Below are 18,270 nucleotides of genomic sequence, written 5' to 3' on the forward strand. Positions count from 1 at the left end.
AACTTCAGATGTTAAGAAATCAAATAAGGTAAGGAGATAACATTCCCAGAAATTTGACCAGAAAAGATTGGTTCAATCTGCGAAGCAACAAGGGATGTTTGAGATGCTGGAAGTTTTCACTGGCAAAGTAACTGCTTTTTAACTGCTATGGTCACCTGGGCATCCTCACCAATGCAAGCAGCATTGCAAGAGTCAAAAAGAACATCACATGATCATGTTACTTATTTGCCCTCATTTGGAAGGGGAAGGCAGTGATACATAATTACTGTTTTGCTTTTCTTGCCCAGGCTTTCTAAGCTCATGATGTAACCTGTATGTTTAAGTAGTAACATAACACCTGACTCATCCTTGAAATGCACAACTACTGAAAAAAGACGCAGAGGACTTCACAGTGCTTATATTTTAATTCAGACTAAGTGATACTGAAAATAATTTTGAGTCAGAGAAAAAGAGAGCATTTTAGAGCATAGTACTGCTTTTTTTCCAGAAACCTTTCCTTTGTTGACCTTACAAGAAGCTGAAGCAATGCTTTCCTTCAGCCCCTCCGTACAGAGTGCTTGATAATGACGAGAACTTTTTATTTAATACTTTATGAAATGCCTGACCCTTGAGGCATAATAATGTGCTTAAAATATACTTAACAGTACCCTCTGGCTAAAAAAAGTTTCCAACTCATACTTAAAAAAAATATCCATTTAGATGCTTACTTTGACTATGTGCCCAGCATCAATGGCAAAAGTGCTTCTGTTTAGAAAGGATCGTTCGGCCAAAATTCAACTTGTTTTTCAGGAACAGGAAACCATAGAAAAAAAAGAAAAGTAATAAAAGCCATACCAAATAAATCCTCATTTGCCCTTACACCCTAAGTGAACGTTCACGTGCGTACAACTCTTACTGTTCAAGCTAGTACTTGATAGCAGTTTCACAATGAAAAGCTGCCAGCGCTGCTGCCTAAGCCTCCTCGCTGTCTGATGTTGCGGGTGCAGGAAGACCACACTGGTGGTGACAAAGGCACAGCAGGAACAGGCATTGCTACTATCTCCAGCAACTTTTCAAACAACTCCATACCAGACTAGTCACCCACAAGTTTTGACTGTGGTCTGTCTGCTTTTCATTTCCACTACAATGATTAATATTAATGTCATTTCACAGAAGCAATGGAATCACAGCAAGTTATGAGACAACCAGGAAAAGCATCTATTTTATAATTTTCTGCATCCATGAAAAGGCAGCTGAAGTGTTTTGGGGAAAAGCAGAGCAGAAAACTGGTCTTTACTTTGCTCTGCCAGACTGAAATAAGAAATATAAGGTTTACAAAGGGCTGAATTAACCCAACAAAGCTGAGAAAGGGGCTACCATCTCTTCCACCTGATGTTAACAGCTGTTACTAGAACTCAGTGGCTGAGCCAGCGTTTCCACAGCCATTCTTCAAGAGCACAAAAAATGGACAATCTCTCCCCCAAGCCATTTTTATGAACAATATGCTGAAAATTCCCAACAGGCAAAAGCCATTTTTTAGTAAACAGAATTGTAACCCTTAAGACAGGTTTTCCACAGCTGGCTTTTAAGCTCACAAGTACAAATTCGCAGGTACAGCCTTCAAATGACAGAACATAGCCACCTTGCTACATGTGGCTGCATGCAGCTACCAAGGGGCAGGTTTTTGATCCAGGCCTCACAAACGTACACACCAAATGGCAAATCAACCTATGGCCAACCAAAACACAAATACACAGAATGTGGGTACTTTGTGGATAACTGTTTAGAGAAACGGCCCCTCTGACACCTGTCTAGACAAGTACACTTTGCATGTACAACTGCAGGATGAGGCAGGCAAGTCAGCTGGGAGATGTATGCCTTGTTTGTGTGAAAAGTTGGCCTTGCACTTTGCTGTTCAGCCTGCAGAAATCAGAGGATATACCAATATCCTTGAAAACTTAGGTTGGATTCTCACAAAACAATGAAAACACGCCCAGTTTTTTCCTCTATTCATATTCATTTCTGACTATTGATTTCTACTTGCCCTTTGTTTCTCTGATTCTTGGCCAGCTCGACTCGCAAAGTATTACCCCCGAGGCTCAAGCCTTTCAAAGAGGATACAGCACTCTCTGCGGTTGCTTTATCCTTGTAATCGAGAAAAGCCCTATGCTGTGCCGCTTGCCAATTCAGTCGTAAAGGAGTTGCATGGAATTCCCTTAAAGCACATTTCAGCTCGCTCACTCTTAGGCTGGGAGGTATGTTCCCCACATACACAGTAGCAATCATGCCAGATCCCTCTAATCTGTGACTTAGAGAATCACTTTCAGCACAATGTTGTCCTATTTGAGCTGAGCCCGTAGCAGCCTGCGGTCGTGTATTTTCAGCCACTACCTCCTCATTTAACGCTGCTGGTGTGTTGGCATTTGCCAAGTCTGAATGTTCGTCTTGGAGGGTGACATCCTTGCCAGCCTGCTTCTCTCTGTATCGAAGACTCTTTAGGATGGGGATTTTTCCCAGCATCTCATAGCTGACCTAAAAAGGAGGAAGACAGATACAACTATGAGATTTCTCGCCTTCCAGAAAAAGACAACCACCATCAGGACCCACTTGTGCCATAAAAAGAGAGGACCTTATTACATTGCTACATTCAGAGTGCCAGAGCATTCAAAATGTTACTAATTGCTGGCCTGATTCTGAAGCTGCTCCCTAAATACACATTGCAGGACAAAAATAAACATTAGTTACTCTTTAAGCAAGCAGCACAATGTAGATCCAGCAGGAAAATCAAAACCAAACTCAGAACCATCCGATTTTGACATTTATTTATCAGAGTGCTTTCAGATTCGTGTTCTCATTGTTATCCCTTAATGATTGCTTTGACCAAGGTCCTGTGCTCCTGCTCTGGCAGTATCTTAAATGCTTACAATTCATCAGACCATCAGTTACTTTCATTCTGCAGACCTCCTTGCGCTCTTTTCTCTCAAAACAGGATATCCCGTAGGCTGGATCATACAATGGGGAGGGACGATGGTGTTGAGTTTGCAGCTGGGGAGCGTGCCTTGTAGCAGGGCTCCTATGAATGTGGGCCCAGCTGGAGGCACGTTCTCTGGTTGTGGCACATCAGCACGGCCTCCCTCTTGTCATCTGACCTCACACACCACCTGCAGCTACTCATCAGATCCCACATCAGTCTGCTGGGTTGGATCACAGAACGGAAAAGCGCCTGGACACTATACTTCAAAACTGAACCCTCTATCCCTTCCACCCATCCCCAGCTCACAAGCAGCTTTTCTGGAAGGGCTCTTCCTCTCAACAGCTGAACCCTATCCATCTCAGGCATGAGCTGCCCTAGGCTGCACTCAGTGACTGGCAGGAAACGCAGTGGTTCCCTAGCTAATGTGGTCTAGCTCTTGGCTTGCAGACTGCAGTTGGAAGGAGGAATAATTCGTACTTGGCTGCTGGACAAGCAGAACATCCATCAACACAAGATTCAATTCTTAAATTTAGGGAGCAAAACAGAGCCTAGGGAAGCGATGCCTGAGCTAGCAGAGACCCAAGCTAGTAGCCCACACAGTGTGAGCAAGCCACTTGAGCAGGGTCACTACTCAGCAGGCTGTATGGGACTAGCATCACCATATCCCGGCTAGAATATGCCTGCAGATCTCCCAGCTCAGATCTCTCTCATCTCAGAGCCCCTGAATTCTACAATTACAGTCAGATTGAGTTTAGATCTGCCTGCACCACTTCAAGGCTAAAACGTACAGGAAGAGTAGCCCAGCTCTGAAGTGACCTGAATAAATCAAAGATGGGGTGGGGGCAATGCTGGGTTTAGGTAACGGGAAAGCCAGTCAACAGAATTATCTCAAACGTTCCCAGGGCTTCTCTTCTGAGAAGCAAACAAGCAAGTTTTATTTTGGGCTGAAACTAAATAAAAATCCAATTTACATAAAGTGGGTCCTAGCTCTGTCTTGTTAATATAGTATCAAACAGCAGAATAGGACTAACCAGTATGGGCAGAGGCTACCTCCATTCTGCCACACTGCAAACCCAGAGTCAGGGTGTTTGGGATCAGACCCTTTAAACTTCATGACTGAGAACAATTTCTGAACAAATTTGGCCTGATCTGGCTGCCAGTACAGAGAGGCAAGGACTTCCTCTGGGGCTCTGGGAGCCTCTGCACTCTGAAAGGTACATGCCATTTTCAGATTTTGAAGAGTTATTGCTCTGTGGATTCCTGGCCTGATTTGTTTTTCTCAGCCAAGAATTCAGACTGCTGTGTTTGACAGCAAACTCCCCTTCCCTGGGTGATACAACATCAAACCAATGGCTGAAGCCATCTTACTTTGTTTTTACTGGCCAGCAATTAGGAACATTTGTTGTCCTCTGTCAAATTTCTATGTGAAACGTAAGCTCTATGCTAATTAAACAAAACAGGAAAAACATTTTTCTATCCTCATGCAAGTAATCACTCCTGGGCCCAAAGCACAACCTCAACCTCTTACCAAGTGTATGTACAGCTCCTTTGACCCTGAAATTAAACTCGGTTCCCAAGGCATGGACTGGGTGTTTAGTTAGAAAGATCAATGCCACCAAGGGCAAACCCTCACCACTTTGTACATCAAGGGAATCAAAGAGGTGGGCACTGAGAGGATGAACTCTGGAACTCTCAGTCTTTCAAGGACAAACCAAGGAGAGGATTTAGATGATCCAGGGGCCAGCATACTCTCTAAGAGACTCCAGCTGGCCAGGCTCAAACATGGCCTCTCCTCTCACTAGAGTGCCCAGTAGTTTTCGGCATCTGTTTCAGGCTCCCAGCAAACTCAAGAAGATGTAGTTACAACAGCCCCTTTGTAAGGGCTAGGAACTGTTGTTTTCTATAAAAGCTGAAGCTCTGATCAAACACCACCACAAAGTGAACCCATCATTACTTTAAGTTCAGCCCTACACAGGTATAAGAGTACGTAGCCTTTACAATACCAAAGCAACAAAGGCAGATGTTTTGGCACTTGGATTTTTTTGTAACAGAAAACAATCCATAAAAAACATACATTAGACAAGTTCTGACACTATCAACTTACATCCTTCTGCCACAAAAGAGAGACAGAGGATTTACCTTAAGGGTTGTTTTCCCTTGGGTCTAGGAGAAACTTTCAGCTGGGCCAAACCTTCTAAATCTTCCCCTATTTTTCCCCACTTTTATGTAAATGAAAGGCAGAAACTCGGTTTGGGATTTCAGAATTTTGATTCAACAAACCAAGCCACTACCTTTTCTGGGGTGCAGGGGGTGAAAGCCAAAAGGGCAAAGAGGGCAGTGGGTGGCAGAGGAGAGGAAAAAACTTGCTCTGCTCTGTTGCAAAATAACAAACAAAAGAACTCTGTGGTACTACAATGTGTTGCTAATTACGATCATGCAAAAAGTTTCTTTTGTCTTGTGAGCTGTGGAGGATTGCAATGATTTATTTCCATGTGGAGAGAGGCCAAAGATATTCCTCCTCTCTTTCAAACAAGCTGCACGTTTCTTGGTCCTGTGCCGGCTGGTCACTCCTCCCTAGCCTTGCCTAGTGCTTTAGGCTAAGCCAGGATGCAAAGGACTTGATCCCGTTATGTGGACCTGGGTAAACCCAGTGGTGGGAAGCTTCTTCCCTTGCTCCCTCTATCCCTACAAGGTCAAGGCCAAACCATTTATTGATGTTTGTAAACTTCTTATTGAGTGTTGGGATTTAGCTAAATGATTGGCTTTGGCAGTGAAGCCAGCTGAAGAAGTTTCCTATTATCCCTTGACCACCAATTCCCAGGCCAGTTCCATACTTCAGCCCTCTGGAGTTGGCCAACAAAAGTGCTTGTGGGTCTGCGCTATGAACTCAGTAACTGAAGTGATTCAGGTTAAAAATAACTCCACCAAAGGCAATTAATCATTTAACAATCCTGCCTACTCCCTGCCATAGCTGGGAGAGCCTTGGGGAAAGAGGACAGCAGGGTAGATGAATTCTTCTGGCACACAATTACCGGGCTATGAGAAAGGAGCTGAGAAGGGAAATGTGGCCCCTTTCTGCCAGAAACCTGAAGAAAACAGCGCCTTGGATGCTGAGTGCCAATACAAATCTTGAGCACTTAACCCTGAGCATCCACTCTTATGACACCTGGTTTGGTCCCAAAACAATGAGGTGGCAGATGGACTTACTGCAACGTCTCTGCTGCAACATCAGAGCTCTCTTCAACCTCTGTTATTCCAGAACAGTGAACACAGCCACTTTCAATATTTTGATGGGGAAAATGAAAGATGTGTTTGTCCTCTGACAGAATGAGTAATGCTGACCCCTGATACAGTACAGGCCAAGCCAAACACCACTTTGATTTCCCTGGCAGCAGAGGCGGTGCAGTTCTGATCTACGGCAGATGAGGGAAGGACATATATTGGAGCTATACGATGAGGCAGATGAGGGAAGCGATATATTGGAGAGCATGCTAAGTCCACTATTTAATTCTGCTTCACACAGCTACCCATCTGCACACACCAACTGGTAGAAAAGCCCATGGCTCGAGACGGAGACAGAAAATGCTGCTGGCCCTGCTGTGGAAGGCTGCAAAGACCACCAGTCTTTAGTACAGCACATCCACCAGCTCTTCCAAGTCCTGAGGCTGGTAGGCAGAACGTGTTTGAGAGATTCATCTTTGCCCACCTTGAGGGGTCTCTGACCCAAGACTGTTCATAAAGGCCTCCAGGACTGAGCCCACTCTTCATGTTGCCTCCTTAATCAGTTGCTTGTTTCAAGGAGCACTGAGCTCACAGGGGTTTAAAACACAGATAAAGTCAAGACAGCTAGGACAGGCCAGCACAGTTGAACTTTTTATCATTCATTCGCACAAAATGTCCAAATATGTGCACACAATCTGAGGGCATATTTCTGGGAGCTGGCAGCCCATTAAGTCTGCTAGTGTCCCTCAGGAGAAACTTATGCAATCCACATTTGGAATACATCAGCAAAAACTGACTCTGCGGACTCTGCAGCAAGGGTCATATTTGCAAAGGTGTTGAGATGTTTAGCCATGCATGGAAGCATGCCCTGCTCATGCCATCCCTCCAAAAAACCAAACCAAACCAAACCAAACCTTGGCTTAAGGAACAACAATTTTTTTCTGATGGCAATGCTGTGTCCCTGGTAAAGGTTTTACCAGCTTGAATATGTGAATTTTTTTGAGCTTTAATACAACATAATTTTGCTTTCCAAATATTCTATCACAGACCTGAATCAAAAGCTGTTTGTTGTCAGATAGTTTCCACCTCTGCCACTGTGTACTAAAATTTCAACATTGGACCCAGGGATTCCCCCCAGTTCATTTCATTTCGAGAAAAAGATTTTCCTACTTCTACAAGATTCTCAGCAAAAGAATGATTAAAAAACCAGAAGGAAATGCTTGCTAGAATATAGTGATTTTTCCACCAACTACTCTCATTTCCCTCTTCATGACCCCAAATATTTTAATTGGTCTGTACAGTTTCAATTTAAAATAAGCACAGAACAAATAACTTCATAATTGCAACAAATATAATAGACAACGTCACAGATAAAGATCACAGCTACCCATGCAAAATACTAAATGAGAAAGTAAGTCGTTTCATGAATTTACAGTTCCCAGAAACAATGGGTTAGATTTTCAAGACAGATGAAGCCAAATAATTCTCCACTGGCATCCAAATAAAGTTTTCCAGAGTGCTCAGCTCTTAGCAGCTCTTGCTGTCCTCCAACAGCACACACTGATTTCTCAAAACCCTGAACTGAGATGCAGAAAAGTTATCCATATACACACTCCAGTACTGCCTTTGTATTTAGAAGTGTTTCTAGAATGCCTAGCACTAATATCGATAATGCTTCTTCCATATTTATAATCTTGTAACTTTTATTTCCTTGGAAGTATTTAAATCAGCATTTCCATGACAAAAATCACAGCTAGTGATTCACATATTCCTGTTTGGAAAACCTTAATACCTTGACAGCAAGGAATAGCTCAACTGGAAATTATGCACCAAGAACTGAAAGAAGGCAACTGAGGACAAGCCATGCCAATTATCCCAAGAAGTGAATCATTTACTCATAGAGGAACACCTGTGTACCCTGTCCCCATATCTGATGTACTACTTCCTTCCTACATAGCACATAAACAGAAAGACTCCAGGAGAATGCAGTACCTTTTTGAGCACAGAAACTTAGCCTGGAGACGTGCACTTTGCTGGTTGCATAAGTACCTTCTTACCTTTTTGGAGATGAAAACAGACTGCATGTATTAACGGCTATTTATCCTAACAGCTTCAAGAAAACACATCCTTTACAACAGTGCTTAGCTGTAATCCCATGTTTGCAAACACCTTTAATTTAAGCTCTTAAATCATTGTCTTGGTTTGATCAGCCATGTTCCTGAAGAATGAAGGGGTTTTTTTTCTGCAATGTATTTTATACATTGCACATTTTAACAATAAAGTTAAGCTACTTTTCTGTTGACAAAACACTGCATTTTAGAAGTGGGTTATTTATTTACTCACTACCTCTTGGTTCATTTAGTTTTGCTCTGAGGAACATGAATGCATCAGTAAAGCCAGGATTTGAAGGAGAAAAGGCTGCAGAGAAAAGGATGCAGAAGCAGCCAGGAAAAGTCAAAGGACAAACACTTAAATAGCCTGTATCAAATCCTGCATTTTTAACACCCTGTTGATTAACTAGACCTCCCACCTCCAAGACCCTCTGTGCAAGAGTTGAACATACAGTTACCACCAGAAGTACAAAACAAATATACATGTGGTTCAGCTCCCTGTGAAAGAATAATGCTAATTTCTGTCTTCTTGATATAGATGCAACACTTGTCCCAAATGGACAGAAATGTAATGATTATCCCTGCTCTGGCTAGTGCTCTCCAATATTCTTAGCTAATCAATGCATGCTCTGATCAACAGCCAAAAGCAGCTTTAGGCATTAAATCAACATTCAGCTATTCAAATAAAGGGTCAACCAGGTAATGTGCTTCATTCTTAGCGAACGGTGTAGAAAATTCAGCGAGAGCTGTATTTTTTCAGACAACACCACTCATGTAGAAAACCCTTTAGAAAAAGTTTCACTATCTCATGCAAACTGGCTAAAGTCAGTGTGGCGCAAGCTTTAGGCAACTCTGCTAAACCTCTCTCCTCAAGCTTTAGAAACAAGCGCAAAGGAGTTGTGGCAGAAATTTCATTAGGTTATCAGGCATGTATTATAATACTGATCTTGATGTTTTCCTATGAAAAGCAAAGACAGGCCAAGGTCACATCACATTTGATACATCGCTTGAGACTAACTGACTTATCACGAATGGCAAAGTTTCACAAAAACTCAATGGCCCTTGCAAGAGACTGTTTCCCCAGACTTTTGAAAAATGTTGCTGCTAAAGGGAATCAGACAGAAAAAAAGAAAAAATGTGTTAGCAAGGCCACTTACTGAGGCTGAAGTCTGACACTAAGACAGACAAATTGCGATCAAAAGTATGTTGGCAAGATGGATGGACCACGAGGGGTAGGCCTTCAAAACAATTACATTCAATAATATCCTTAAAAAATTATGATTCAAAAATAATTCAATGGAAAAAATGCACTAGTACAGACAGAGCTTTTATTTATTTATTTATAACCTCAACTCCGCAACCACATGCAGGGTAAAATACTCTCCCACCATAGGAATAAAAATAGCACTGGCTAGAATTATTTGTTGTAGATACATCACCTTAACAAATTTAACTCTTTTTGCTAATCGGCAAGTGCTTAGCAAACAACTCTTGATTTCCCTAGAAGTATTCAGTAACAATTCCTCAGCGGTTTCTGCAAGACACGGGTATACTATTCCTCATGTGTGCTCCTACTGTTACTCAATCATGCAGGATTGTGTCTGCTCCCTAACTGCATGACTTTAGGAATGAAAATCTAATGACAAAGAAAAAGTTTTCCCAGCATGAACTTCCAGTAAAACAATTCACTAAATGCTTTTCTGAAACCATTTGTGAAGCTGCTGAAGTTTCTGACAATCTTGGGCGGGAGGGGGGGAGGGGGGGGGGGGCGGGGGGGCAGAGAGGCCAAACCCATAAAAGAATAATTATCAGTAAATAATGATTCATGATTTAAGGCTGTATAAAGTCATTATTCCTCCACCTGAAAACAAGCTCCAGCCACAGATTTCTCTGTTCTTTGAAAGTTAACCCCATACATCCACTACATAAACAGCAACGTACCAGCCACTAGGTCATGCCTTCCTTTCACAATCACAGCACCACATACTCTACCCATCCCACACAGCCATAAAGTTCTGCCTACGGCATGGTCTCCAGAAAACAGACAGAGCCAATTCCAAAGAGCCCTGAGGAATACAACACCTAAGGTGCAGAAGCCCCTCAGCTTCCACAGGCTATTATAACGCTAACAACTACAAGAAACAACATTTATCTTAAAAATCTACAATGTTTCCAGTGACTCTTGCCCTATAACCCATTTGATACAGCAACACCAGGTTCAGGAATATACTTCTCACTTCAAAACTTCACTTCGAAACACTGAACACAGATGCTGTAGTTTTGTTTCATCTGACAAACACATCTGCTTCTTTTACAAGTATTTCTAATACAACAAATGTGTTTATATGTAAAAAATGGGGGTTTTACAACAGAACGTCAGTAGCAACAAGCCACTGTTACCAGAGTTAACTTGCCTTATGCCATATTATTCCCTGAGGTTTTGGTCGTTTGCAATTAGTCTTGATAGTTCTTGTTGGAGTAAGTATATAATCCACAGTTAAATCATGATCATCAAGAAGCTCTTCTGCTATGTCAACCACCTACAAAGAACAAGAGATTTGCTAAATAGTTAAAAACAAGTTCACTAACATTGTGCACCATTCCTGATGTCTTGAAACACAGGCAATCTGTCAATGCCAGTGGAAACAAAGTAAATGACACACCAACATAATTCCCTGTCTCTTCTTTGGACATACCACTCAGTATCACACAGTTATGACTCGTCACTCAAGAGTGGATATTTTAACTTACCTGACAGTCATGCACAATAGTAATTACAGGTGTATCCTCCTGCACTGCACCCATTGACACCATCATTGCATATTCCATGTCTGCATAACCTTCCCCTTTTCCAATTCTCCAGCCTAAAATACATAAAAGTGAACAGTGATAGTAAATGCAGAAACAGCAGAGTGGAAAGGCTGGTAGCTGTCAAAAGCACGCAATTAAGCTAAGCAGTCTGTAACAGATAAACCAAGCACAGACTTGTAACTCAGGGAAAATTCAGATCAGTATTTCTCACAGAATGCAACTTCCCTTGTAAATCAGCACTGAAATTAAAATAAAACATTAGTTTCAGTGAACTAAGGGATCCCAGGAGCCTCCCATTCAGAATAACCCAAATTTAGTCCAGTTCAATTAACATAGAAACCTATTTTTGTAAAAATCACCATTGTAATTAGAACCCTTTACTCATGTCAAACATAGGTTAACTTCATGTGGGTAAAGAGGAGTCTGGGTCACATACAAAAAGCACATTATTTTTAGGCAATGGATAAAGCCAGTGGAACATTTTTCATCACCAGCAGGTCTTCAAAATACCAAAAAATGCAAAATCTGATCCCCAAATAGGTACTGAACCAGCAGCCGTTAACACATGTCCTTTCACACACACTGTGTGCGCAGAGCAGATCCTCTCAACAGGGAGCCCTCCTTGATTCTTTAAAAAAATAATATATAACATCAAAAATTGCTTGCTTCAATTCTACTGAAGGCCAAAACACTGGCCCACATGCTCTAAACCGGACTGCTCTCTGCCCACTGAAGTCCTGGCAGCACTGTTGTAAAGCGGGCACTGATTCTTCCTGGTTGGATTGGGATCAGCGGCTTGTCACACAGAACAGGCAAAAATGCAAGACCATAATTCAGTTCCAAAGATATGTTCGGGTCTGCCAAAAGGAACAGGACAGCATAGCCTGCTGACATTGTGCATGGTGACTTAGGACCCTCCTCCTGAAAAGCTTACATGGCTTTATCTTACCTTTTTCAGAGACGGCCACTGATCCTACAACAACCAAGTCCACCCGTGCTTTCCCATCAAGACCTACAGGCACACTGTATTCTTTTATACCCTGCAAGAAAAACGTAGTTTTAGATTTGCAGAGTGCAGTCTTCCAACCAGTGAGGCAGAGATCCAGAATATTTTGATAAATACAAGTAACTCCCCACATTTCAAAGTGTTTCTTCCATGTATAGCCAAGCTGTACATGTCTGGAAAGCTGTCCTCTAGGGAATCCTAGAATAGATTCCCTACTACAGCAAGAAGAATTTTGGCACATTCAAGGAGAGCTAAGGGAGGTGGGCACTTTTTAAAGCAAGGTTACTTATTTAGGATGACAAACTCGTATTTTGAAACCCTTTATTGGACATCTATTTTTCAAAATGAGAGCAAATTACACTTCCTACCCTACTACTACCTTAAGTCATAATATGTAAATTCACACCCATGAGGAGTACCAGAGCACAACAAATTCTTAAATTCATTCTCATGTACAAATTACTAAATTAATTTAGACACAGACCACTACAGCATAAAGTTGTTAAGCTGCTTGCCTGAAGTCACACAAAATGCTTTACTGCAGCACAACCAGGTACACAGTGTAATGTAAATCCTCCTCACAACAATGCAACTTTGCGCTAAGTTAATCCTCACAATAGAAAGCCAAACGTTTTCCATGCAGAGCACAAAACCTGAGAGATCAGCAATCTGTGGCTGACTATCAGTAATAATGCTCGTTATCCACTTCACAGCAGCGTGGTAAGAATTGTTTGCACAGTGCTTTGTAAATATAAACTGCTAATAGCATCTACTCATAGTAAGCCTGGTTGGGGGAAAAACCAGACCCATGGTGGTAAGATCACAGATGAGATATGAAGGCTGAAGCAGGTCAAGAGAAAGGTCTCTTTCAAAAGTGCTCTTCAACCCTGAAAAGCTTAATTAGTTAATGACTTTAATAGAACTTCCAACAAAGAAAGTCGCTACTAATTACCATCCATTTACAACCCTCAGTTATATACAGGATTACTGTGGAACTTTATTGCCCTTAGCAGGAGATAAAGAAGGAAATAAACTTATACAGCTGACCTATTTATTTTTTACAAGTTACATTTTCATATCAAATAAAGACACATATAAACTAACACAGGCTTCTCTGCCAAATGACTTTAGCTGTACAGTATGATATTTTAACACCAGAGGGCAGCAACATACCACACTTCAAAATAAAACTGTTAACACATTTCTGAACCTCGGTTGATGAAATGACTGAATTAACGTTATTTTAGACTTAGGATTCTAAAAGAACTGATCTTTCCTATTTACTAACATCTAATATTCTGCCGACGCGATTATGCAAAAACTGTAAACACTAAAATAGTCCTCATAGGGTTCACTAGCTCAAAATTGCAGAATAATATAGGAGTACTATTTATTAGAAACCTAAAGATCTAACTCACCTATGAAATTTTCTCATAATGTTCCAAAAGCATTCAGAAAATACTGATACCATTCTGTTAAGAAAATATAGTGAAAACTCTAAATTTCCTCATGATTTAAGTACCAACAAAAAAATAATTAATGGTGGTTGCGTACACAAAACCAGGAGTAACACACTAGCAGAACAGTATTTCAGGTAGCATTTTGGTTTTCCAACTTCCAGTTAGACTATCATAACACAACACTCTTCTACAAGTTAATTCAGACCTCCCCCATTCTTCATTCCTACCTGGGACGTAGCACATACTCGCAGGATCTCCTTAGTTGCACCTGAAGGGGGAACGATCTTATTGAACAGGCCAGTTCTCAGACGTGGTGTGGGAACCAACAAAGTCTTCCTTGCCTATGTAACAAAAGAAATTATCACATTAAAAGGAGGTGGGCACGTTTTACACTAAAGAAATATTCTTACCATCCCAGAGGTCTCCATGTGGTCAATCATCTTATTTGCTATAGACTAGTTCGCATTGTTGATTGTGTAGCACTTGTAGGTGAAACCCCTCCAGTACAGCAAAATTCCAGAGAAGGTTTTAAGAAACAAATGGCAAGAGACACCTATTGATTTAAAGGGCACATCAACGAATGAGCTACCCACATAAGCAAGAGCACGTGCCAAGGTCCGAGGTAAGTCTGTCACACATTCATCTTGCAATAAACACAAGGCAATCAGAGGCAAGGCTGCCTTACGTGTTTTGGGGAATAAGAATACAGTAATGGTGAAACAGCTATTGCTCTGCAGAAACATATTAATATCCCCGAGCCCCACCTGCACTTTTGGTATTTGCCAAAAAGGCAAAGACATCCTTACATAAGCAACCTCATGAGGCTTGGGACTGGTAAAGCTCCCTCTGGAGAAAAGGCTGGCACTGACCATGAGATGCTGCCCAGCGCTACACTGCTGTACCACCCTCCTCCTTAGGGGTGAAAAGGTGCTGTTACCTGCAGCGCAGCTAGCCGAACACCTTCTAGAGGTTTGTCAGGATCCACTTTAATCTCACGTGCTTTGTTGAACACATCCAGCTCTTTAATAGAGCAGCAAGCCTGGTAAGACCCCTGCATGAAGAAAGGAATCAGGAGAGAACTCGTTCACTTACTTCCAGCGTTAGAAAGCGAGCATTCTTCTGGGGAGCATCAGGATTTACTTTTACAGTATTGGCAGCTTTGAACTCCTGTAAACCCAGAAGCCTTGTTGCAGCATGCGAGGCACCCTGTTTTCACAAGATATCAGTGCATCACCAAGGAGCTCACAGCAGAGATGGGCAATTTACAATCTTTCACACTATAGAGAGGCTGATTTCCCCAGATTTTGAATATGAGTGACATAGTGTTAATTTTGTGATGTCTTCTATGGGAAACTCTCACATGCCAACAGATGCTGAGCGCTTGACTAGTATCTCACAGACCTCAGAAAAAGAGGGGATCCAAGTACAGTCACTTTGCCTAACTTCACCCTCTTTCACAGCTAACTGAAAGCAGAAGACCAATTTCCCTTTTTAGTCAATACATACAGATTTCTTCAAACACAAGCCATAGTTGGAGACTCTCTGGATGAAGACTTTCTGGACAAGGCACTCGCTTTAGAGACTATACTGAACTCACAAGATGTGCTTCTTAACTGAGTAAGGTGCTCAAGCTTAGCAGCGCACGCACTCCTCTTGTAATTTAAGCTGATATCCCCTTGCTTTAGTCCCAGGCTTCCTCCACCTGCTTCAGCACCCGTTTTACCTCAGCACCAAAGTAAGGTGCAACACTTCTGGCAGTCCCTTGAGCAAAAGCAGAGCCCATCTCCTAACACTACTCATGGGCTAAAACAGCCAATGCACACCCCCACAACGCTATTTTAGTCATTGTTTCTTCAGTGCATGGCAGATACATGGCTACACACCTTGAGCTTAGATTAAAACAGGCAGATGACAAAGCAGTGGCCTGACCAACTGAATGCTTGAAAATCCTCTTCTTTCTTTCTCCCAACCATCAAACTAGGGACACAATGAAGCCAGAGCAGGAGGGAGGTTCTGCCAGCACCACTTTGTCAGCAATAACTCGGCCACCATCCACATTTTGGCAGCACACAGTATGTTCCTACGTCAAGTCCCACAAGATGTGTGACCTCAGCTTTCCAATCCCACGGACCTACTTAAGGCCCTGAGTGAAATCCAGTTCTGAATGCCTCAGCCTTCCCATCCATAAATATGTTTACTGCATTCACAAGGTGAGTGTGTATCCACCAATTAAAACACCACACACACCTGACACATCTTGTCAGGTACAGGCACCTGCATTTCTTTACTCGGTATGAATTACACAGGCATGCTGTTTGCATGGTGGTGTCTGTTAGAGCTCTGCCAGCCTGGGGGGCGCAGGCAGGGGAGCTGGGAGGCCCTGCCGGCCCGGGCTCCGGGCTCCAGAGCCCGGCGAGGCCCGAGGCTCTGACGCAGAGGCCGCGGCCCAGCCCCGCAGGCAGGCCGCCGTACCTTGAAGTTAGGGATGCGGCGGTGCACGGGCCGCGGGAACTCGGCCAGGCCGCTGGCCTCCAGGTGGTCCCACACCTTCTCCCGGACGTCCCACTTGGAGGCACCTGGAGGAGGGCAGAGCTGAGGGCGCGGCCGGGCGCCTCACGGGGGAGCGCCGCGCCCGCCGCCGGGCCGCCCACCCCGCCCCTCTCCCTCACACCGACGGTCGCCCCTCAACGGCCACGCTCGCGCTCCCACCCGCCCTCCCGCCGCGCCGTGACGCAGCCCGCCGGCCCGCCCCTCCGCGCACGCCGCTCACCCGCGCGCAGCCGCACGCCCCCCGCCATGGCGCCGCGGCCGGCGGCCCGCGACGGGGGCGGAGCTTCCGCCTTAGGCCCCGCTTCTGCGTCTACGGCGGCGCGGAGGGGTCAAAAGGGCGCGAAGGCGAAGCGGGAGAGATGGCGGCTGTGGGGCCGTTGGGCCAGGGGAAGGGCCGCTCGGAGGCTATAGTCGCCTGAGCGAGGCGAACCCCCAGGGAGGGGGAGGCCCGTGCTCCCACCAGAGCCTCCTTTTGCTGTGTGAAGGCCTAATGGAGGGTCCTTTCCTCGGGGTGCCGGGCCTGGCGTGTGTGAGGCGAAGTGTGGCTGGGCAGGAGCTGGGCCTGTGGCGGCCTGGGCTCCCCTCGCTCCCCTCGCTGTCGGCGGGCAGCGTCCAGGCTGTGACATGGCGCCCTGCTGCTGGGGGTTGCCAGCATCTTCCCTCTGGGGCCGCACAGGCCCAAATCTGCCACGTGTCACCATTCCTCCTGAAAGCCAAACATGCGAAGGGACGTGCCGTATCGTTCATGTGAGGGAACCCCCAGCATTATAGAAATACTATGGAGTTCCAATCACGTGCAACAGCTGCAGTAGAAACCCACCCCACTTTTCATAAACTCCCAAATCAGTTATTTTTCCCTTTAAAATCGGCTGGTTGTGAGTAAAGCAATATCCAGCCTTTACGAGGGATTCCAAGTCTGCCAGCTTTCAGAAAGTATGCTTCTTGTGTGTGTTTAATAGGGCGGTAAATAATTTGTATGATTTATTATTTATGGAATTAATGTATTTGACAATTACCCCAAGAAGAGGGAGGACATTGAGAATCCCGACATTCCTGAGCAGAGTGGGATGGAAGGGTCATGGGAACAATGAAACAGAGGTTTATTTTAAAGTGTGTTGGAGAAGAGGGGGAAACGGCTTTTGAATTTGGTTTCTAATCTGCTTGGCTTGGATGCTACCAGTACACATCGACTGTCAGAGCTGACTGTTACTCTGCCAACCAAAAAGCGGAACAAATTCGGATGCTCTTCTCTGAATAGTTACAGATGTAGCTGGGCAGATGCAAACGCCTTTTCTCTCTGCGGCTGCTGTTGATTGCTGGACTGTTTTTTTCACAGTGCAAATCAAAGGCCAGGACTCCGCTGGGTTCAGGAGTCTTCCCCCCTCCAACTATGTGTGTTTTTCAAACTCATATTGGACTAAATGCTGCAGAGCAGCTGTGGTGAGCCTGAGGCTTCACCTTTGCAGTGAAGTTCCTCCTAAGCATTCAAAGAAAGTACTTAAAGCCCTGGGTCTGCAATGGGGTGCATTTAGGAATAGCCTTTTCACTACCTCGGAGTGCTGCTGGAGCCAGTGGGAATCCATCCAGGCATAATAGACCACCCATGTTGAGCTAGGCCTAAATGTTTGAAGCTCATTCCTCTACTTCCTACTCACGGAAAACTCCCAGCGACTTTGATATCTCTACGGGGACTTCAGGATCGGGCCTTTGGTGAGCAATTTACAATCTCTCTGTAATTCAGTGTTGCGATTTGCACTCACTCCCAGGCTGCGAGTGCCAGCGCTGTCTGTCTGTCGGCTGTCACCCACAATTGCCACACTGCAGCTTGTGTGACCTGTTTCCACTCCAACACACTCTCTTCCTCCTCTCCTTTGAGGAAGGGAAAGCGAATGAGGTAGCAACAATGCCATTAATTAATACATTAACAATCAAGGGGGGCTGATATCCTACCAGACCACCTACATCTCCATCCAACCTCCATGCAAGATGCTCAGTAAAACTGTTCCTTACATGGATTTGGCTTCCAAGAAAGAAGGTCTGAGCTGGCTTTCCAGAAATCAGGGTACTTTGCCTTAAGCAAATGAGGAGTTTGCTAATGGGTGATGTCTTTTCTGCTGGTCCAGCTCTCTGCTTTGATTCTACAGGTCTGAAATTTGC

The 18,270-nt window shown here is 44.0% G+C and overlaps 1 protein-coding gene across 2 annotated transcripts; it reads right to left on the minus strand.

Annotated features, from left to right (window-relative positions):
• Positions 1-385: 385 nt before the first annotated feature.
• Positions 386-16,397, minus strand: MTHFSD (methenyltetrahydrofolate synthetase domain containing). 2 transcript variants are annotated; one of them, XM_056360894.1, is made up of 8 exons: positions 16,334-16,397; positions 16,036-16,139; positions 14,501-14,614; positions 13,791-13,904; positions 12,047-12,137; positions 11,038-11,150; positions 10,701-10,826; positions 386-2,511 (listed from the first exon to the last, which is right to left on the minus strand). In XM_056360894.1, exons 1-8 carry the CDS (start codon positions 16,359-16,361, stop codon positions 1,996-1,998), a joined length of 1,206 nt encoding a protein of 401 aa, XP_056216869.1. In that variant the 5' UTR covers positions 16,362-16,397; the 3' UTR covers positions 386-1,995. The 2 variants fall into 2 exon arrangements, with proteins under 2 accessions (XP_056216869.1, XP_056216870.1); XM_056360895.1 differs by lacking the exon at positions 14,501-14,614 and adding an exon at positions 14,656-14,769.
• Between the last annotated feature and the right edge of the window lie 1,873 nt (positions 16,398-18,270).

The sequence above is a fragment of the Falco biarmicus genome, chromosome 15, assembly GCF_023638135.1.
Source record: "Falco biarmicus isolate bFalBia1 chromosome 15, bFalBia1.pri, whole genome shotgun sequence".
NCBI lineage: Eukaryota > Metazoa > Chordata > Aves > Falconiformes > Falconidae > Falco > Falco biarmicus.